A 24,193-nucleotide genomic window follows, 5' to 3' on the forward strand; every position below is an offset into this window, starting at 1 on the left:
TAAGATTTAAGCCCATTTTCACTGGTTATTTCTTAACTTTAGTTATACAATCAAAATAATTTTTGTATGAACTTTAGGTTAAAAACTAACTAGATTTTGTTAAATTGGGGGTTAAAGTAAAAAAATTTTAAGACAAAATTACAAACCATAGATCACAAAATCGAAAGGCAACTGAGAGTGGAAAAACTAATTCTGTTGTCAAAAACCTAATTCATGAGGCAAGACATGCCATACATTTTTTTATTTTATCACAAACATGTGTGTGAAAAGAGTAATTTTGTTAAATTTATTTCATTTACATACCACTTTCCTTTCCTTCTATGTATTTAATCTATGTGAAGAAATTTGAGCAAGAACAAATTTCAAAAAAGTTCCCAGTTATCTTTATAGAAATTTCTAACAATTCCAAATGATTCTTCAATTTTATTTTTTAACACTGATGCAAAACTTGAGGTGCAAAAAGAAAATGCAATTATTTTGCATTTTAAATGTTCTAATTATTTTTCAAAATATTTTTGAAACAAACGAACATTTTCTGTTCTCGATTTTTATATTTCCATAAAATAATAGATAATATGCCAGGTACCGTAACGATTTCAGAGCAGAAGAAACTTAATTCAGATATTTTTCAAGAGATTATTGAGAAATGTTTGGAATTTTAAAAAGGAAAGTGTTTTACAAAAATTATAATTGTTTTCGTTATAAAAATCAAACTTTAAAATAGACATTCCATTAAACAAAGAGAAATATGTATTTATTATGTACAACAGAATAAAATGAAAAAAAAAAAAAAAAAAAAAAATTAATAAAAATTCAAATAAACTATAGAATTAAAACAAGAGCAAAATGCTAATTTCAATGTGAAACAAATACAAAATGTACTCAACTAAGTATAATTAGTTTACTACATTTCTTCCTCTAGACTTAATAAACTAAAACTATTTAAAAAACAAAAAACTACACAAAAATTAAAAATTAATGTAATAGACTATATTGTAAAGAAATTATAATTTAAAATAAACATCCAATTGTATTAAGTATTATTTGGAAAACAAATAAATAAAATAAATTTTAAAATAATTTGAATAGAAAACTGAATGAATCATTAGGAGTGAAGCCACACTTCTTTTCTATTAGAACTCGAACTTGAAGAATCGACATGAGTTCGCAATAAACGATCACACATGGCTCATATTTACTCAAAAAATCGTAACCACTAATTCTAGCACACATTTATTTGACTCTTACAAGTATTTTGTAAGAGTAAACAACGCCAAGTAAATTAAAAAAAATATGTACATATGTATCTAAAGTGAATTGTCCTAAGTAAACAATGTTTTTCGAATAAACAAACGCAAACATGTTAGAGAATTATAAATATTTTTGCTTTTGTTCTCTAACTCTTTAACTAATTTTGGTTTATTATGGAAAGATGAAAAATTAAGCCTAAATCAAACCTATATATTTTTTGGAAATAAATCTGGCATTTCTAAAGGGCTGGTCCGATCAGGATAAAATTTTATGTGGGCGTAGCCAAGGAGCATTCGAGTTTAAGTTATTAAAATTGTTCCTAATATTTGCAATCCTATTAAAATTTTGATATAAATTTTAGTTTTAGAAACTCAATGAATATGTAATCTATATATATAAAAATGAAATGGTCCATGTATGTAATGTCATCACGTGAGAACGGCTGGAGCGATTTGGCTGATTTTTTTTATTCGATTCCAAATTTTCAGGAGATGGTTTGTAGAGAAAAAAAAAATAAAAAATTCCGGGTAAAACTCGGAAATTCCGGAAATTCTTTTTTTGTGAGTCCAACTGTAATAAAAAAAGCTCCCTAAGTATGCTGTACAAATTTATATATTTTATTTGCAAATAAATAAGAACAGGCTGTGGTGAGTGGGTTGGAGAAACTTGAAGAGCTAACATTAGTAAATGCTATCGGGCGAAGCCGGGGAGGTCAACTAGTATGTCATAAAATCTTTATTTATTAACGAAGTTTTTTATGTTTGTCATTCTAAATAACAAGGTGTAAAAAACTTGTCAAAAGGTCAAAGGCAATCCCGCAATTCCTAAAAATTGGAGCGAAAATCTCAAAAAATGGTATTGTTTACAATTTTGCCTATAGGGTCCACATTTCCTTCGGGGCTGGAAAAATACTTTGGCGATAAATAGGGAACATATCAAGGTTTCCAAAGCTGCTTTTGTTTTCTGATCCCAGCTATGGGATTTTAGAACATGTGGCCCAAAGTTGAATTTTTGATAAAAAATAGGTAAAATTCCGATTGCTCTGAAATCGTTTGTGTGTTATTCATAATGAAGTTGCCTAACTTCGAGTCCATTCGGTCCAAAAGAAAGACTAATATTTTTAAAAAAGCGAACCAAAGTATGGCAAAATTTTAAAATTTAAATTTTGAAATGCCTATAACTCGGAAATTATAAGAGATAAATAGCACACGCAAGACCTAGCCGAGCTCTTTCCAAAAATATAAAAATCTTTGAAATCGGATAGGAAACAAAAAAATTGCACGTGTTTAAAAATTTTACATGTCGAAGGTACCCTACCCCATTTTAATATCTTAAACTCGAATGCTCCTTGGCTACGCCCACGTCGAATTTTATCCCAATCGGACATAGCTGTCCATGATTTCATCTAGCTTCTGTACAAATGTCCTACCAGAATAAGGCTGTATCCTTGATAAATGTCTTAGTTATGTTATATTAGTAAAATTTACACCAAATTTTGTGAAGATCAGTCAATAATTGACCATAGCACCCATATTAGACTCTTATCTGAAAATCACTTTAAGGTGAATAAATTCCTTGAAGTGCCGGGAGGGCTTAAGTAATAAACGTTTAAAATCTTAAACGTAAAAACATAAAAGGAAACTAATTATTCCGCGAAATACACTTTGCTGTAAGGTATAATATATATAGTCGAGCTTGATTGTATTATTTTCTTTTAATGTATATTTCTATACGTAGGTTTTAACATATTTTTATTCCGAATAAAACTGGATGAAATATTTTCATTTCAGAAGAATGTTTTTAAGTTATTTGACTTCATTATACGACTAACTTTAATTTTCCATAAATTTTTCATATACATAGTTCTAACAACATAAAACTAAATTATTTATTTAATTCAAAATTAATTAAAACAAAAACTGTCCTTGAAAATATAATCTATAGAAATACATAAATTAAATATATGAACTAACCTCAAAATCTTTTTTCCGAATATCAAACAAGAGACTTCTTCCTTCAACAAAATCTAAAACCTATGTATTTATTAACCATCTAACCGACAAGGCTGCCTTTAGCGGGTATGTTAAATGAGTGTAATGCTGCTTTATTTGGTTATTTTTCTCGTTATAACGGTCTCAGTTTACTTATTGTGATAAACAAGATCGTGCACTTGTCTTTTGTTAGTTTTTATTGCAGCGTAGTTTACTTATTGTGATAAACAAGATCGTGCACTTGTCTTTTGTTAGTTTTTATTGCAATGTATTTCTTTTTTTTTCAAACAATAACCTGGTATATTATTTTACCTCGAAATAAAATTGGCCGGTTAGAGGTTATTGATTGATTAAATTTTTTTAAATTAAGTCAATTAAAATGTTTTTCAATTTTATTATTATTGAGTAAACCTGGTAAATGCGGTATTTCTTCCAATTTTACAGTAATAATGTCAGCCCAATTATGAATAAAAAATTCCGCGGGAGTTTGTTCCCCGGGAGTTTTTTCTCATTGAAATTGAATAGGAAAAATGAGAAAAGGGAAAAAGCTCCCGGATTTTTATTCATAATTGGGCTGTGTATAATTAAAGGTACGTTCACATTGATCAAATATTTGATGAAAAAAACGTAACCAATATATTCAAAACATGGTTATTTGATATTAAATGAATTTTATAAGAGCAACGTACCTTTAATTATACATTATTACTGTAAAATTGGAAGAATTACCGCATTTACTCAATAATAATAAAATTGAAAAACATTTTAATTAACTTAATTTAAAAAAAATGGATCAATCAATATTCGTTCGAGTATTTCTACTAATGTTACTAAAACTGACCTAGTCAAATGTTTTAACACTCCTTTATTATCGTACAAATATCCAACAGCAACAACACTGTTGGTGACCTCACCTAGACAAGAAACAGTACATGGAAAAACAAGGCAAGACGAGAACACTCCTTAATTAATTTCCATACATCGCACTAAAAATTTTTGCATTTTTTTTTCAGTTTCTCTTGTTATTTTTGTATTTTTTACATACAAACAGAATAGAATAAAAAAAAACAAAACTCTACATGATGTTTTTAATCTTTAAAATACAATTTTTATCGGATTTACAAATGTGTTAAGAAAAATAGATACTTTAGTTTCTAATTGGTAGCAAATATGTTATAGAAAATTACACATATTAATACATATTAATTCTAGATGCCCTAGTAGTACTAAGTGTATAAAATTCATAAAAATCAAATTACTACTTCGAGAATCCACAAATCTCGACATGGTCTGAGATTTACGGATTTTCTGCATTCATAAAGACTGGAAATATTAACATAATGGTAAAAAGTCAGGAAATTAAAGTGTATAGAGGTTAGAAACATTAATTTAGAGAAGCCCAACTAACATTTGGAAGTGGCTAGTGAGCCTAAAATTAATTAGATTAAGAATGGGACACTGAAAAATCACATGGTTCCTAATTGAATAGTCAGAATTCAAATCAGCACAATCTGCGACTACACTATTTTTGACAGTATTAATCATAATGTATTCAATTGACCACTTTATGCTATAGAACGATATATTTGAATTATCAGAATTTGATGAGAGAAATACAATGAAGAATTCTTTTCATAAATATAATAGTGTTTTTTAGATTGAAAAATCTTGCAATTCGAACATTGAATTATTGTTGGTTAACGCAATTTTCATTATATTTCGCCAAATTTGCAACAATGGAAATATGACAACATTTAAAATAGTAGTTTCTTCCTCTTTGTTTATTTTTTTTTTTATTTCCCCATTTTCATGTTATAATATGATTTTTTAATGTTGCAAAAATGCACTTAAATATCAATTGGAATCCTATGCATTTTAATTTCTCATTTTATTTATTGGCAGATGCCAATCAATGATAAAATATGATTTTGCTATTATTTAATCCACAAATGTTGTTTGTATTATCTATGTCTGTGTATGTTTACATTAACACATACAAGTGGTAAAAGTTTCATAAACAGCAAAAAAAAAAAAAAAAACAAACAAAAAACCCTACACATTTTTTCCCCACAATGTTTGCTCAGTTATAAAAAAGTCACGGTAGGATATTGTCACTTTTTGCGGCTACAAAAAAAAAAAAAAAACAAAAAAACTCAGTAAATAGAAAAAAAATACAGTTGCCAGAGTTTGTTTTATTCAACCGTTTTTTAAGTTGAAATCAATTTGTAAAATAGTTTTTAAATTTTTTAAACGTTCAAAAGAAATACGTACTAGTGAAAACAAAAAACTCATACAAAATGGGAAATAAAGTGGTTACATTTACTGAACAGCAACTAGATGATTATCAGGTATAACTGATAACATATAATAAAAACTGTGTACTATCAAAAAGTTTTATTATAAAATAGAACAAAAAAAAATCTTTTGCAAAAATGACAAATGGATTTTAAATAAAATGAATGAAATCATTGTCCGGCTTATTTACTGCTATTTTTATTATTATTGAAAAATTCTGTAATAAAATTCAAATATAAAAAAATTAAAATAATTAAAATATCAGGATAACGTATAGAAAAATTAATTATTTAATCAATTGTTGATAAAACACAATGGTTTCTGATTGTTTATTGAAAATGTAATGCATACTTACGGGGGAAATTGTTTAAACGACCACATGGCGTATGATTAATAAATATTAAAATTAAAAAAAAAATAATCATACGTATCGATTGTATATTTATGATAATTACATTCATACAAATTGTCTCTTGCTAGAAGTTAACTGGAGATTCTAAAACGGCTACGTTATAATGATAACTTTATTATTGTTACCAACAAGCGTCCTATACTAAGTGTTAGATATAATTTTGTTCCATATTTCCAATACATATTCAATTTGCATCATTGCATTTCTCTCATATACTTAAAAACTATACTTTTTAATTGTATAGTAATTTAAATTGTACGTTGATTCCAGACATATTCGAAAATTAATATACTATGTAGTTTCTATGTAAGTTCATAAAACCACATGAAAATTCACATTAAAACATATTGTTTAAATGCAAAAATGAATAAATTAAATACCAGACTTTATTATTTGGAAGCAGAAATATATATTAGGAACCTGTCCACGGATAAACCTACTAAAATAATTCAAAAACGTGTTTGTATATAATATATTGATATAAGTATACTTAAATATTATGAAATAATTTGTTTGTAATGTAAATTAATTCTGTGTAATTTGTTTGCTTAACTTTCTTTTGAAACATAAAAGGATTGTACATTTTTTACACGCAAAGAGATCCTACGGTGAGTATTTGTGTATTTTATATTTCATATTTCGTTTAAAATACACCCAGATTTATTTAATCTCTGACACTGACACGCAAACTGCTTGTTTTGCCATTAGGGTTTAAGTTTTTTTTCTCTTATTCTTTTGTTGTAATCACAAACTAATGATTTACTTAAGGTCCTTTTGTTTGGAAATCAGAGACATACATACACAAGCATTTTATATCATTATCAGTGATAGTACTAAGTAAATATACAAACTAAATATACAAACACTGCACAAATAACAATAATATCATCGTCAGCACTATCAACAAACACAACATAAAATTGTTTAAAATATCTATTGTTAGTGAAAATGTCATCCTTGTTTTGCATTTTATTCCAATTTGGTTTTTATGTTCTCTTTATTCCACCATCTATTGTAGTGTACATAAAAGATTTCGTGAGTTACGTCCAGATTTGGTACCACGCCAAATGACCGAGGGTCAGGCATCTAGTGTCAAGGTTCCTAAAGACTGCATTGAAAAAATGCCAGAATTAAGGGAAAATCCATTTCGCCGTCGTATTTGTGAGGCATTTTCTCGCGATGGCCAAGGAAATTTATCGTTTGAAGATTTTCTAGATGCCTTTTCAGTATTTAGCGAACAAGCACCAAGAGATATAAAAGTATGTTATGCATTTAAAATTTACGGTAAGTTATAAAATATATTTCTTCGTAAGCAAATAGTTTTTGTTTTTACTATCGTTTTACCACCCCACAAAATGTAGGCTCTTTCATTCTGAGAATTAAAAACTGACCCATTTTGCATGAACAGTTAACATGTATGTAATTAGAAAGACATTTTGGAAAGAGCTTAGTAGTTATTGTTGTATTTGATCCATAATCGTTTCAAAATTATTCTAGAGTAATTAAATCTAATTTGAAATTGCTATAGCATATTGCTTCATCATATTAAATAAGCTACATATTTAATTACTTTTCATGAACTACTATTAAACATATCGTTGCTGCGCATACAAAAGGAGCTATGTGAAAATTTTCAACTTTTTTTATTTCACAATCTGAAAGCCTTATTTATTGTGCATTTACTTACTAAACCGTTTTCGAATATCTCTTAGGAGTTAGGAAATAGATATATGTATGTAAGAGTAAATCATATAAAAAAAATAAAAAAGTTTATCTATTGCCTGTTTTTGATCAAGAACTAATTAAATCGTTTATGATATTTATTTGTTGTCAAATCTGTCAAATCTATATAAATAAAAATCAAATGTCGTTCGTTGGTAATTGAATCAGTAGAGAACCGGCCGATTTAGACAATTTTTTTTTTAAAATGTTGGTCATGCCCAACTTAGGTTTTTACGGAATGAAAAATTTACCACACCCACTTTTACGCCAACTTTTTTCGATTTATCTAAAATCGGAAAACGGTTACATCGATTTGGCTAACTTTTTGTATAAATGATCATAGTAATCCAATTTAAATTTTTACTGAAAGAAGAATTGACCACGCCAATTTTTTTTCAATATATCTAAAATCGCAGTACGCCTGGACCGATTGAACTAATTTTTTTTAAATGTTCGCAATACATAGTCCGCAAAAGTTTTATATAAATAAAAATTGTCCCCGTCCACTAATACGCCCACTTATTAAATACATCTGAAAAATACATCGGTCTGTGATCAATCATATTTCAGAGCAAAATTCGATTACTTATATAAAAACTCACAATAGTTTAAATCGATAATAACCTGGCCAATAAGCGTTTAAGCAAGAAAAAGAGCTCGATCTGTGATCACTCATATTTCTTAACAAAAATCGATTTTTTATATGAAAACTCAAAATATCTAAATTCGCTAATAACTTGGCCAATAAGCGTTTAATCAAGAAAAGGAGCTCGATCTGTGATCACTCATATATCTGACCAAAAATCGATTTTTTATATAAAAAATCAAAATATTTAAATTTGCTAATAACTTGGCCAATAAGCGTTTAATCAAGAAAAAGAGCTCGATCTGTGATCACTCATATTTCTGACCAAAATTCGATTTTTTATATAAAAACTCAAAATATCTAAATTCGCTAAAAACTTGGCCAATAAGCGTTGAATCAAGAAAAGGAGCTCGATCTGTGATCGCTCATATTTCTTGTTATTGACCGGAATTTTCCTTTTGTGTATTTATGATGTTACCGGATTAGAATGGAATTCAATCCCTGAAGAAGTTGGAAATAATACCAACGAAACGTCGGATTATATTGAAAATGATATAAATAATCTTTTATTTACATCAAATCACTGACCTTGAAAGCCTGTATATAGGAAACTATATAACTATCTATGAAAATTAAAGAAAAGGTCGATTAACAATTATACATGCAAAATATTTAAATTCGCTAATAACTTGGCCAATAAGCGTTTAATCAAGAAAAAGAGCTCTATCCGTGATCACTCATATTTCTGACAAAAAATCGATTTTTTATATAAAAACTATGATCACTCTTATTTCTGACAAAAAAATCGATTTTTTATATAAAAACTCAAAATATCTAAATTCGCTAATAACTTGGCCAATAAGCGTTTAATCAAGAAAAGGAGCTCGATCTGTGATCACTCATATTTCTGACAAAAAATCGATTTTCTATATAAAAACTCAAACTATCTGAATACATTAATAACTTGGCCAATAAGCGTTTAATCAAGAAAAGGAGCTCGATCTGTGATCACTCATATTTCTGACAAAAATTCGATTTTTTATATAAAAACTCAAAATATTTAATTCGCTTATAACTTGGCCAATAAGCGTTTAATCAAGAAAAATAGCTCGATCTGTGATCACTAATTTTTCAGACCAAAAATCGATTTTTTATATAAAAACTCAAAATATCTAAATTCGCTAATAACTTGGCCAATAAGCGTTTAATCAAGAAAAGAAGCTCGATCTGTGATCACTCATATTTCTGACATAAAATCGATTTTTTATATAAAAACTCAAAATATTTAAATTAGCTAATAACTTGGCCAATAAGTGTTGAATCAAGAAAAGGAGCTCGATCTGTGATTACTCATATTTCTTAACAAAAATCAAAATATTTAAATTCCCTAATAACTTGGCCAATAAGCGTTTAATCAAGAAAAAGCGCTCGATCTGTGATCACTCATATTTGTGACCAAAATTCGATTTTTTATATAAAAACTCAAAATATTTAAATTCGTTAATAACTTGGCCAATAAGCATTTAATCAAGAAAAGGAGCTCAATCTGTGATCACTCATATTTCTGACTAAAATTCGATTTTTTATATAAAAACTCAAAATATCTAAATTCGCTAATAACTTGGCCAATAAGCGTTTAATCAAGAAAAGGAGCTCGATCTGTGATCACACATATTTCTGACCAAAAATCGATTTTTGATATAAAAAATCAAAATTTTTAAATTTGCTAATAACTTGGCCAATAAGCATTTAATCAAGAAAAGGAGCTCGATCTGTGATCACTCATATTTCTGACCAAAATTCGATTTTTTATATAAAAACTCAAAATATCAAAATTCGCTAATAACTTGGCCAATAAGCGTTTAATCAAGAAAAGGAGCTCGGTATGTAAAAACTCAAAATATCTAAATTCGCTAATAACTTGGCCAATAAGCGTTTAACCAAGAAAAGAAGCTCGATCTGTGATCACTCATATTTCTGACCTAAAATCGATTTTTTATATAAAAACTCAAAATATTTAAATTCGCAAATAACTTGGTCAATAAGCGTTTAATCAAGAAAAATAGCTCGATCTGTGAATACTCATATTTCTGACCAAAATTTGATTTTTTATATAAAAACTCAAAATATCTAAACTCGCTAATAACTTGGCCAATAAACGTTTAATCAAGAAAAGTGCTCGATCTGTGATCACTCATATTTCTGACCAAAATTCGATTTTTTATATAAAAACTCAAAATATCAAAATTCGCTAATAACTTGGCCAATAAGCGTTTAATCAAGAAAAGGAGCTCGATCTGTGATCACTCATATTTCTGACAAAAAATCGATTTTCTATATAAAAACTCAAAATATCTGAATACGTTAATAACTTGGCCAATAAGCGTTTAATCAAGAAAAGGAGCTCGATCTGTGAATACTCATATTTCTGACCAAAATTCGATTTTTTATGTAAAAACTCAAAATATCTAAACTCGCTGATAACTTGGCCAATAAGCGTTTAATCAAGAAAAGGAGCTCGGTCTGTGATCATTCATATTTCTGACAAAAAATCGATTTTTTATATAAAAACTCAAAATATCTAAATTCGTTAATAACTGGGCCAATAAGCGTTTAAGCAAGAAAAAGAGCTCGATCTGTGATCACTCATCTTTCAGACCAAATTACTTATATAAAAACTCAAAATATGTACATTGATTTACATGTATTCTGTTGTTGCAAGACTTAGGGTTTTGATAACAAACTTAGGTTTTTTGTCTCTCAGTTGCGTTTCTATGTATATTTTATTCTATTTCCTATATGAATAAAAATGTTCATTCAATAATACGTTTTTTTTTCTTTTTAACTATTTTTACCCTTTTCAAACCGCTACTCACAAATTCACAAATCGAACACAAGCATTTTTTTTAACTAGGACAGGACAACGTCTGTCGGGTCAGCTAGTTTTCAGATAAAATTAAAAGATATTGCGCATTATTTAATACAAATTACTTCAATAAATAGATAGATACTAGATCCTAATATGGTTTCGAAAACGAGTTCTAATTAATAATTTGCATAAATGAAATAATTTGCAACAATAAATTATACCTCAATTATCTTAACACTGTATTTTTCCCAAATTGTAAATTTACGTAATAAATGTGTAAATCTTATAAAAGAGTTAAATTTCGTCCTGTATAAGAAATAAGTTACATGTTTTGTTCGTATGTTTGCTACTTTAACTTGATTTGGAAATTATCCATACAAAAAATAAAAAAAATAAATTGGAAAATATTAGATTTTTTCAAATGTTTAGCTTTTATTTTTAAACATTTGTACAATGTAAATTTACTCAAAGTATTGGCCATTGTTAGCTATGACGTTTTCCCATCTTTATGGCAACATATGGATTCCGAGCCAAAAGAACTGCACATCTTTTGAGGCCAAGAACGAATCAAGCTAATATGTGTTCCAATCTGAAGAGTATTCTAGACCTGTATTATTACGACCTGTATTTTATTCACTGACAACCAGGCGGAAGATGGACACAATGAAGGAGGTATATTGCAAGAAATCGATGTGCAGTGGTAATATCTACCCACTGTCAAAATCTACCATAATTTTCTGTACTCTTTCGCCAAAAAATACAGTTGTATCCGTACAGTTGTTTCATTGTAATGTATTAAAAAAATAGTTTTATGCTTCTACTGAACATTTTTAAATTTTGAGTTGACTCTCTTTAGAGGAATTTTTTTAAATTTTATAAATATTTAATTAAAAATCAACTGTTCTTTAAAAATAGATATGAAATAAATAACTACTTATTTCATATCTAGTTTTAGATGTGGAAATTAAAAAAAGCGGGAATTACGAATCCCAAGCGGGACGCGGGATTGCAAATCTAATCTGGACACTTATGACCATATTTATGCACGGTTCAAGCTTTTCAAGCTTTTTGATAGAAAAACTTGCCTGCTTATAACATATTATAAGGGAGATATATGTATACACAAAACTGATTTTAATTGGATTTTGGAAAATAAAAGTTACGAGCATATATCCTTACTGCTCTAGGACGAACTAAAATTAATTTTTTTTTAAAAAAAAAATCATCACTATTTTTGCTGTTATGAAAAGTTCTTAAAAAATACATAGCTGTTTCTGTATGCGCATCGACGATATGTATGTATATTTATTTGGGGTTATAACTTAAACAAAAGTTTATAGAATAGTTGTGATACTTTTCAGTACTCGATATTTTTCAAGTATTCACTCAATAATATTCAATACTTTAATGTTTTTGTTTGTTCAAATTAAAATAAAAATAAACAGTATTCAATTAAATGAAACAAAAAAACTGATTTTATTGCCATTTTAAAGATTAGATTAGGGAGCAATCGTAACAAGTCCACTTTAGAATAAATAAGAATAATTTTATCAAATATTAATAAAACGATTTCTATGGAAATATATGTAGCTTTATACACGTTTGACAAATTTAACATTTACTTGAATAGATACTTTTGAGTATCGAGTACTCAAAGGAACAGTTGGTATTGACTACTCAATACCCAAATACTTAATACTTATACATCACTAGAGCATACAAACCAACCTTGTTTGATTTTGTTTATTTCGATAATACTTACTACAATACATACATATAGTATGAGAAATTATATTTAGTAGCATCAAATGTTGGCTGGGCTCTTGTTCGGCAGTCGTACAACAAAGGAAATATACCATCAACAAAATAAGAGGAGTATTAAATTGGAAATTATAACCAAGATCAAATGAAGCTTAAAATTGACTTTAAATGAAAAATGCAACAAGACGAATGAAGTTGTGAAAAGGAATCTTTTGCATGCATTTAAATTTGTGATTCTTATGACATTTTGTAAAATTGAGATTTACACATGCAGGTCAAGCGGACACATTTACACACAGGTGTAACTTGATGACATCAATGGACAACTGTTCATGGATGTCTACGTATCTCAAGCAGACTCAAATCCAATCAAATATAAATTGTAAAAGCAACCAAAACTGAAACCATATTCTCAAACAAATTCCCTGTCTCCCATGTTCTCGTATGCTTGTGTTGTGCATTTTTCATTTCGTTTTATTTATTCTCATTTTGTTTTCAATGTGTTTTGTTGTTGTTTGTTTGTTTTTTGTCATTTACAGATTTCGATCAAGATGGTTTTATAGGTCGTGCTGACCTTTTATCGTGTTTAACCACTATGACCAAAAATGAATTAAGCCCTGAGGAGCACCAACAAATAGCCGATAAAGTTATGGAAGAAGCCGATGTTGATGGTGATGGCAAACTGTCCTTCCTTGAATTTGAGCATGTTATTTTAAGAGCACCCGATTTTCTTTCAACATTCCATATACGAATATAAAGGGATTGAAATGTGCAAATACAGATATACACTCGCACAAACATCCACATTTGATACATTTGAAGGCATCTTACTGTAAGAACCATCGCCCAGTCGAGTCCAGTCCATATCCTACTCGTATGTGTTTATAGAAAAACTCTTGCATGTGTAAGTATGTACATATTTGCAGCATGTTCAAGTATCATCAAAATAAATAAAATCAAATAAATTTTTAATCTGTGACCAATAAATCTTTTTGAATTTATATTTAAATGTATTAAAGTTCTATGGTGATGTAAAATGTGTGTGAGTATTGATGCAAAGATTTCCCAAAATCGATTAAATTGAATCGTGGTAAAAATATTAAAGACTAATACAGTGACTGAATGAGTGAGTTTCGTTAAGAAATAATACATAGTGCCTGATTATAACTGAAAAACCTTTGTCGAACTTTTACTCAAACAAAAAAATTTTCAAGTTCGAAACTATTAATAGTTCCACAGACTGTTTTGTAAAACTATTTTCAAACATGTTTGCTGCTGATAACATATGATGTATATCAAAGCCAAAAGGCTTTTCATTAGAATTTTTGCACATTTCGGATAATCAGATATTTGATTATTTTCAATACCCAATTTTGTGTAGATACAGCTATTCTATATGCATTTATTTACCATAGAGACGGAAAGAAATTTGTATGGGGGCTAGGAGATATCATGGAACGCTTCTTACCATTTTTTAGAATTTATAAAGACCCAGAATATATGTATATACGTGGGATTTCATGCCAAGTGAATCAACTTTAGAAATCGATGTCTTCCGGTCGGGATGAAATTTGCACCCAGGTTAGTCCTATTGGATAGTTATTCAGGTAGAGAGTAATTCGGTAGAGAACTTTTTGAGTTAGAGGGCGTCAAAATTCGACATTTTGGCCAAACAAGTTTTTTTTCTCATCTATGTAATTTATTACCTATTGTTCTTAGCAAAATGTGTCCCAAATAGTTTATATAGCTATTTCTTATAGGTTTCAAAAAAAAATGTTGACATTTTTTTTTCGAAATCATTAAAATGGGCACTTTTTTTGCTCAAAAGAAAGCTTAGTTTGATTCCTTAAATAGGTTTTTGGTCGCTTTGGGGATGCGACTGGCATTTGTAATAACCAGGGAAACCGGAAATATGCTCTAAAAAAAGCGTTTTAAGCGCTTTAAATATGCAGTAAAGACTTTAAAATATGCTCTTAAAATTTAAAAAATATGCTCTTAAAAAAACAAACTTTTACATAATTTTTAACCAAAAAATATACTTTTATTTAAAAAAATCAATACATTTCTAAAAAGGTAAAGTAACATAAAATAAACAAAAATAACATGAACTAACACAAGTATAACAAAAAATAAATACAACATAAAAACTATAGGAGCTTAAGCTATGAAAAGGCTTCGAGAGGTATTTTTTGATGATATTTTATATAAATATAAAGTCACTTCTTTAATTAAGGTTATTATTAAAATAAATTACAAAATATTGACTTAAATTTTCAAATAAAAATCGTTGTCTATTGGATCTGAAAACATTTTTATACATAGAAAATGTTCTTTCGACATCAATTGATGTTATAGGAGCAAATTTAAAAGACAATATATCTTTAACACTTAGAACGGTTAAGTTTGAATTAGCACTAAAATTTTATATTTAGATGGCGCTATTATTAAAATAGTGCTTATTTTATATTAAAACAGAGATATATTCGGCTGTGCCGAATCTTATATACCCTTCACCAAATTATACTTCAAAATAAAAAATTTAAATATTTCTAGGTGAACAAAAATTTTTTTTTTCATTTTTTTCATTTTTTGGAAAAAAAAATTTCAAATTGTTTTTTTAAATTTTTTTTAATTTAAAAAAAAAAATTTTGTTTTTTAAATTTTTTTTTGGTGAAAAAAAATTTGGTTTAAAAAATATTTTTTTCCGATTTTGACCAATTGTAGGTCCAACTTACTATGGTCTTATATACGTCGTTGCAAAAGTCTTTGAAATATCTATCATTAGATATCCATACAGTCTATATTAATTTCTTAGTAATCCAGATATACAGTGGTGGCCACCAATTTAAGACAAATACTTGAATTTTTTTCATCAACTGAATTTTAAGTGCGATAGAGCCAAAATAAAAGGAACTCTAAGGGTATGAAATTTATTATTAATGTTTCTAGTTTCTGAAAAATGTTTGGAAAAATCAGTAAATCATATATGGACAAAGATATGTGGAAATACGTTGACCCACCTCAGCGAACATTCGCTGTTAATAACATGATATGACCGAAACTAATGGAACTAAAAATACGAAATTTGGTCCGAATATTTTATAATAATAAAATTATAATGATTAAATGTGAGAAAATAAGTTTATTAAAAAAAAAAAAAATTTTGGTCAAGTTGTAGAAAAATTTTATGTGTTCGTGGTGAATATGTATGAATTAACACAGTCGAATAAAACACGCTTGTGTGTTAAAACAGTCCTCATGCATACATATGTGTGGAAATATTTGAAAAAATAATTGACAATCACGTGGAATTTAGCAAACAATTTTTGTCTTAAATTCGTGGCCACCACTGTAGGTCAAAAATCGAGGTTGTCCTGGTTTTTTCCTCATATCTCAGACATTTGTGGACCGATTTTGCTGATTTTAAATAGCAAACTTCTCGAAAGCATGTCTGACAGAATTATTGAAAATTTGGAACCCGAAGATATCAGGGGTCTTCAGGAAATTGATTTCAACAGACGGACAGACATACAGACGGACATGGCTTAATCGGCTCCGCTATCTATAAGGATCCAGAATATATATACTTTATAGGGTCGGAAATGAAAAATGTAGAAATTACAAACGGAATGACAAACTTATATGTATATACCCTTCTCATGAAGGTGAAGGGTATAAAAAAGCCATCTATTTTTCAATTTTAAACAAAGGAAGCAAAAACCTGTAACACAACAGGGAAAAATAAGTAAAACAAAATTTGTTTTTGCTAAAGTCAAAATATGCTATTAAACAGTAAAATATGCTCTAAAAACCCAAAAATATGACATAAATATGCTCATATAACAAATATATGCAAAAATATGCATTTAAGGGTAAAATATGCAAAAATATGCACTAACAAATCGATGCCAAAATTCTTAAATAGTTCTGAAACGTGTAAATATCTTATCCATGTGCTCATTAGACTCACCAGAAAAAACATGCATTTGCAAAAAATTTAAAAGACATAATTTGACAAAACCTGTTTTTCTGCACTCTTTTTCGAAAAAGTGTAGATGTATGTTCATTTTTTAATTTCAGGATCTATTAATTTTAAGAAAATAGTATACTTGATCGTGTAACATATAGATTTGAGGTAAGTAATCGAATACAACTTTAAGATATTACATTAGATGTTAGCACTAAATACATATTAACTGTAGAAAAATATACACATTTTGAAAAATATGCACACACACACAAGAACAAGTTGATTTTGTATGCATTTTTCCAAAGACTTTAGCATGAGTGTGCTAGATGTATGTATAAGAGTATCTTGCATCTTCCCAAGGGAAATGAAAGTTATTCTTTGTGGTTTCATCTATGTGACCTTTGGCATTTCATGCAATATTGAACATACAAAAGACAGATTATAATTGAAAAAAGGAAAATATGTATTTATTTTCAACTTAAACACAATCTTTAAATGCTTGTTTTATTTCCTCATGTCTTTCCTCATCTTCTGAATACTAACTACAATTTTATGAACATCAATGAATAATAGAATTTTTTTAAAAATAAATATGTATGCGTTTATGGGTGTGTTGTGTGTGTGTATGAATGTATTTAGATACGCACCTGTGATTACATATCCTTCATTGCATCAACTATTTGTTCGGTTTGTAAACAGTATTTGTTAAAGTGGGCATCTGGTTTAGGATCCAAATCCAATAGAGTGACTTTAGTTAAAAATTGCTGGCCAAATGTCGACACTACATAAGGATTGTCAATTAAACTAAAGCCAAACAATTGGAAAAAAAAGAAAGAAAATACACAAAAATAATAAATGATTTTATTTATCCCACAAAATAGAAAAATTAAAAAGTCTTACTTACCTTTCTTTAGAATTTTCTTTTTTGTCTTCTGCGGCATTTTCAATTTCACAAAATGTTATCATTATGGAGCAATCCAAAGCTGTGGCAGCTAGAATGTATTGCTCCTCCGGCGATAATTGGCAAAGTGTCAGCTCGTTGTGATTTTTAGCAAATTTCTCGAGTAGTTTACATACGATGTTGTATGTTTTTCCTTTTTTATCAGCATATTCATGGTCAAGCATAAATTGAAGATTAATCTAAATACATCGCAATACAACAAAAGAGAATGAATAGAATTAGAAAAAATATTAAAGGACCATCAAAAAGGACATGCAAATACGTTTTTGTTTTCCTTTATTAAAGCTTCTTTCTGTAGCAAAAAACAAAAAAAAAAAACACTCCAAGCAAATCTCTTGAGCAGTTAGCAAAATATTTCGGTTCTTTTTGGGATGTTTGTATTTCTAAATCTCCAGTGAGAAGTTTTTAGCCACAAAAACCAGGTGTGTATGCGGACTTTCCGTTACAAATAAATAAGGGGTTTACTAGAGCAAGTAGTAGTTGATTGAATAGAAAAAAGTTTCTAGTTGAAATTCATGTATATGTTTGAAGGCAGCGCCCCTGATATTTGTGTGTTTCAAATTTATGATTTTGCTTTGTTTAGTAACAAACAGTTCTTTAGTTCTTAAACTATCATTCTACATACATCAATAAACCCATACATACATATGTGTGTATGTGTGTATAAATATATGTATAGGAAAGTACAAATGTGTACATTTTAGAGAGTGTATGTGTGGTTGTGGATGTGGGTGTGCGAAAATAAAAGTAAAGCTTTACTCACCTTGGCCAATGTTTGTAAATGTAAAATTTTTTGCAAGACACAATTCTTTGGTAAGCAGGTCACTTCCGCTTTGTTGATTTGCTCTAGACACCGAGTGCTGTTGTCGGAGGTGGACGTTGAAGTAGTGTCCATTGTATAGATGGGTCCTGCTGAAGTCAATGTTGATTTAACTTTAGTCACTTCCGTTTCCGTTAGTGTAGTGGTTGTTGCTGCTACTGTTGTTTTTGGCATTGTGTTGAGTTTTTGTTTTTTGCATGAAGTTACACTCGACTGTGGTTGACCATCAACAACACCAGCACCACTAGTGCCAGCGCTATTTTCATCTCCAGCTCGAGATCCGCCATCACCATCACCACCTTCAACTTCACCTCCAGCACCCTCAACACCAGCCATTGAAGCAGTACTTGCATGTAGCTCTTGTTTGGTCTCTTTGTTGATTTGCTTCTTTCCTTCATTATTCGCTTCTGCTTTGCCCTCGTATTCCCTCAACAGACACGTTACCACCAAATGTTTTATAAGCTGCAGTTTGTCACTAAAGGATTTCACCAGTTATAAACATTGAATTAAGTTGAGATTTTTATTTGGGTGTGTACTATGTTTGGAGTTTTCGTTTTGGTAACGTTATTATTTGTAATGTTATTATTGTTGTTATTTTCGTATTTCAGTTTGTTTAATATTTTTTTATTTTTTTTATTTTTGTAGCAAAGACATTAATTTTATTGGGTTTTGTTTGAGTATGATCATCGTCACAGTTGTGTAAATATTCGTATTTTTGTTACAGTGCAGTTAGTTGGTAAATATTTTTTTCTTTTATGTTCTTATTTTTCGACATGTTAAATTTAAAACCGTATAACAAATTTTTAAGAACTTTAAGAACACGTGTACCATAGGGTATAATATAGAGACGAGACGTAATTGCCAAAAATGTAGAGTTTCCAAAAAACCGAAGAATTTCAAAACCTCGGTTTCGGTTTTAAAAAATTGAAAACCGATGGGTTTCGGTTTTGTGATAATTTATTATTTTTATAATATATGTAGGTTCATGTGTGGGTGTCCAAGTGTGGAAAATTGGTAATTTTTCTTGAAAAGTTGCCTAATATGCTACTGCGTAAAAAATAAATCTGTATCTTTAGAGAGCTTAATGATATTGAGGTAACAAAAACTATTAATAACACTATACAACACCAAAAAAAATTATGAGGTCCGACAAATGAATTTTGATAGAGGAGACAAAAAAAAAGACACGTGTATCGGCGTTTTGAAAGTTTACATCTGAATTTAATTTGAGGGGGGGTTAAAGTTTCCCAACTCTGGCACATTCTTATTGTAAATCGTCATAAGAAACCATGTGATCCTTACATTTTAGGTATAAAATGTGTTCAGCAAAGTTATGTAAAATGTTACGGAGAATATTTTTGTAGAATATTTTAACCCTCTAAATCCTCAAGACATGGGTCTTTTTTGTCCTTCTTTTAAAAATGAGCAAAAAACACTATTACAACAGGGATTTAAGTGGTTAAAATGTTCCGCAAAAATATTATCCGTAAAATTTTACTATAAGTCCCTAAATACACCAAAACGGAAAATTCAACCGGAAAGTCAGAAATAAGACATAACAAAAGAGAGCTTACGGTTAATTTCGTATTTATTAAGAATTTGGATAGGAAGTCTTCATTGATTACATTTTTTTAGCTCTAGGCAATTCCACTATATAGTGTAATTTTTCGTTCTTCAAATGGTATTTTTGAAATTTCTATAATAATGAACCTATAAGCAGGACATTTAACACACATGATCACAACTGAGTTAAAATAAAAAGGGACTCACAGGTACTTTTTCCAACTAATAGTACTATATTTTGAATATTTGATGGACTTAGAAACACGAAATAGGATAATTAATGGTACTATTTCAGTAATGGTACTTTTTGAATATTTTGTAATAATAACGTAAACATTTAAAATTATACACAAATGATTCTGAATAAGTTACAATTCACAAAAGTTGAAATATGAAATTAGGCATTCATGATGAATAGTACCTTTTCTTTCTTCTAATTGGGGTGGCGAAGCGAACCGGGTCAGCTAGTACTTAATACTTTTATCGTATATTTGAAAATAACTATGACTTTGTTATGCAAATTTTGCATTCTTTTTTTTTAAAAAATTAAATAAATGAACAGTCATTTGAAGCTCAATCCTCAGGAAATTATCAATAGTTTCAAATGAGTTTGTGTCATTCTACATACATATATTAAAAGGTTACCTTACCTAGCCTGAAAGACAGCCCGCTACATCATCTGAAGCAATTATTGTAATTCAATTTAAAACATTTAAAGAAGTCTGAAGATATTTTTAAATCATTTTGTTTTAGAAATTGGATGAATTATCAGAATCTAAAATACTGTTGTTCACAGTTTTATAAATACAAATAAAAATTTTGTTTTTCATTTCTTAATTTTGAATATGTATGTTGACTACACAAAATATATTTGTATGTATCTTTTGGACTATTGTCTAACGTTAAATGTTGCATGCTTACCTCGAAAATAAATCATCAATTTTATATGTTCTGCTAATTTGGTCATCAAATACAAGGCAGCCATTTTTAAATATGCGTAAATTATTTTGGGGGCACTCGAAAAGGGCTTCCAATGCAAAAATCATTTTCTCAGTGGTCCTGAAAATTAATGAAAACCATAAACATGAATTTTATTTTTATTGAAAGGTATTGACAATTAATTTCAAAATTAAAGCTTACCCCGAAAACAAATCAATTGGACAATATTGATTGCGTTTATGAATTTTTTGTTGTTTCACCTGTAAAGCATATTTTTTTTATAGAAATAAAGTTAAATGTAACATTTCCATTCATTTTTTCACCAATATAGAGTTTTTGTTTAAAAGAGATAAAAGAATGAAGGAGAGGGAAAAATGTGTGTGTTTATGTTTGGGGGCAGGCAACAATTACCTTTAAAAACTGCATACAACAATAACGACACCTGGTATCCACCCTGTCGTATAATGAATGTGATATTTTGTCATCTCTTGTTGTTTTTCGTGTACTGCTGTTACAACAACGACTGGTCATTGCCTTTACTGCTTGTGATGTTATTGCTGTTGCTGTTGTCGTTGTTGTTTTTGTTGTTGGCATTATTGTTTGTGATGGTTCAGTTTGAGTGGTAGTAAAACATCTACTGTCTGTTGATGATATTAATGCTTTTGCTTGTGCTGCTGTTGGTATTGTTGCTGCAACAGCAGCTTTTGATGTTGTTTTTGTTTCACTTAAACTTGGTGGTTGCGCTGTTCTTATTGTTTGTGTTATTTTTGGCTTTATATCAAATAAATTGTTAACATCGTTTGGCAACAGCCAACCTTGCTTTGGTTTTATTTCAATGGCGAATGTATCTGAACCAAATATATTGTTGCTTACACTACTACTGTTATCACTGCTGATGCTCTTGCTACATTGTGATATTTTTGTGACCGTTGTTACCGTGGCTGACTGTTTTTTACGCTGTTTGAGTAAAAAAAAGTAAAACAAATGAACTAAAAACAAAATGTACATGTAAATGACGAAAAGGTCCTGTCACAAAGAAAGAAAAAACCATCAAAATAAAAACTTTTAAAAATAAAGAAAACCTTTAACAAACTCTCAATGGTAAAAAAGCGCATGGAATACAATACGATTGTATGTACACGATATATGGATTTTTGGAAGAAAAAGTTATAACAGTGTGACTGTTATTATTTCTTTCTTATGGAAAAGTGTCACTTCTAAATCCTACTTCAAATATAATACATAATTGTAATAAGTACTTATGTATAGTAAAAGCAATATAATATTTAATAATAAGTTGAAATTATGTATTCCATCACATTTGAATTATTACAAGATATTAAAAATTGGGTAGTTGTATAAAATTTCACTTAATAATCATCTAATGTCTTTCCGATTTTCATATTATCAAATTTGTAGAAATTTTTTCTGTAGAAATACTTTTAAAACGATGATTATGATTAATGATTTTCATTCGAGAATTCCTGGGATCTCCCTGATTTTTAATGACAAAAAACCGGTAAAATGTATGAGAGATTTCTTACAGAAATAATTTAAAATTTTATTAAGGTTATTCATTTAAAAAAAAAGGGAAAATTACACTCTGACTTTTTTACACTTTTACACAACAAAAACATGAACAAAATTCCACAAAAAAATACAACTTTTTTAAAAATGAAAAAAATCAGAGTGTAATTTTCCATTTTTTTGAAATGAATATCCTCATTATTTGAATAAATATTTTTAAAATCGTTGTGAAAATATACTACAAATTATTTGATTTTCATCATGAATGTATGTATATCAACATAGTTAGAACTGTACTTTGCCAGTTTTTGTTATAAATTTTCGAATTTCATTCATCTTTTTCGAATAATGGAATATTGAATGAAGACTAATATTCAAACTTCTCCCGAATATTCGTTTTCGCAGTTGGATAAAATGAACCAAATACCAGTATCCGGGTAAAATTATACATTTTGTTTAGGATTAAGCCGATTAATGCTCTCTAGGCCGAAATCTAATCAAAATGCTTAATTATATAAGACATAATTTGGATCTTGAAACTTGACTTTTAATGAGTAAGTGAATTCAACATGAAACTGAATATGTACTTAAATAACTTATTTTAGAATATTCATCCACACTTTAATCTACTCTATCGTATAAAGAAAAATATTTTAAACATCAAAGAAATTTTATGGCAAATTAATTAATTTTTTCTTATCCTTTATTTTGCTGTTGCACTTCAAGCTTTAATATTATTGCTGTGTTGCATGTTGCTTGCTGCAACTATGTAACACATGAATGTTCTTAGAAGCAATAAACTAAAATTGCATTCAGCTCGAAGCAAAGAAAAAACAATAGCAACATGAATGAAATTACATGGATGATTTATTATTTTCTAAGGAAATAAACAAAAGACCCCCGCATCTACTACGTCTTCCTTAAAACTGTGTAAAAATGTTGAATTTTTTGCTGCCTTTATTGTTTCATTTTATACATTTTTGGCTGAATAAAAAAAATCCAGTCAACAATGTTCACATAAAAAAAGAACAGAGTGAACAAAACAGAGGATGGAGGAAACTTGTTTGTTTTACCTGTAAGTTGGAAAATAAAATATCGAACTCTGCAGGCAGTTGGGTAGCATCTGGTAGTAACAAACCGAAATGGCCACCAAATACTTTATCCAAGCGATTAGCTAAAAAGAAAATGAAAAAAATAAACAACAAATTGCAAAAAAAAGCAAACAAAATTAAATCTATGTAAATGGAAAATAACAATATTACAAAGAAATGTTTAATACACACAGACACACACGTGCATTAAAATATAAAATTGGTCAGTTCACAAGGTCTCCTATCATGTCATATTGTCATAATGTCCTAATATTTGAAAATGGTTTAAAATAACTTTCAAGCCAAAAAATATCCTAAAATAATACTACTCTGTATGCTATGTTTATTTGTTATCGTAACCAACCAGCAGAGATCTGCGCCGAACGCCTAAGTGTCAGTTAAGCCGAGCCGCCGAGTCGTGAAATATTAGGACAT

At 28.8% G+C, this 24,193-nt stretch overlaps 2 protein-coding genes across 3 annotated transcripts in view; one reads left to right on the plus strand and one right to left on the minus strand.

Moving 5' to 3' along the window:
• The window catches only part of Ipk1 (Inositol phosphate kinase 1), a 239,513-nt gene that overhangs the window by 85,108 nt on the left and 130,212 nt on the right, over nt 1-24,193 (minus strand). For both annotated transcript variants that reach the window (XM_065510927.1, XM_065510928.1), the window contains exons 6-12: nt 23,741-23,841; nt 21,552-22,097; nt 21,342-21,400; nt 21,123-21,260; nt 18,582-19,113; nt 17,762-17,997; nt 17,505-17,661 (exon numbers count right to left, since the gene is read on the minus strand). In XM_065510927.1, coding sequence (XP_065366999.1) covers nt 17,511-17,661; nt 17,762-17,997; nt 18,582-19,113; nt 21,123-21,260; nt 21,342-21,400; nt 21,552-22,097; nt 23,741-23,841 — 1,763 coding nt within the window. In that variant the 3' untranslated portion in view covers nt 17,505-17,510. The remainder of the gene's footprint in view (nt 1-17,504; nt 17,662-17,761; nt 17,998-18,581; nt 19,114-21,122; nt 21,261-21,341; nt 21,401-21,551; nt 22,098-23,740; nt 23,842-24,193) is intronic.
• Cib2 (Calcium and integrin binding family member 2) lies at nt 5,434-13,688 on the plus strand. Its single transcript, XM_065513376.1, has 4 exons — nt 5,434-5,590; nt 6,523-6,557; nt 6,968-7,233; nt 13,427-13,688. The coding sequence occupies exons 1-4, from the start codon at nt 5,540-5,542 to the stop codon at nt 13,642-13,644; spliced, it is 570 nt and encodes a 189-aa protein (XP_065369448.1). The 5' UTR covers nt 5,434-5,539; the 3' UTR covers nt 13,645-13,688.

This window comes from Calliphora vicina, chromosome 5 (genome assembly GCF_958450345.1).
Source record: "Calliphora vicina chromosome 5, idCalVici1.1, whole genome shotgun sequence".
Classification (NCBI taxonomy): Eukaryota; Metazoa; Arthropoda; class Insecta; order Diptera; family Calliphoridae; genus Calliphora; species Calliphora vicina.

Bases quoted from the DNA above. Each gene is read 5' to 3' on its own strand.
- Cib2 (XM_065513376.1), top strand. From the start codon at position 5,540: ATGGGAAATAAAGTGGTTACATTTACTGAACAGCAACTAGATGATTAT. The intron at 6,558-6,967 runs GTGAGTATTTGT...CATCTATTGTAG, and splicing joins ACACGCAAAGAGATCCTACG to TGTACATAAAAGATTTCGTG. The intron at 7,234-13,426 runs GTAAGTTATAAA...TGTCATTTACAG, and splicing joins TTATGCATTTAAAATTTACG to ATTTCGATCAAGATGGTTTT.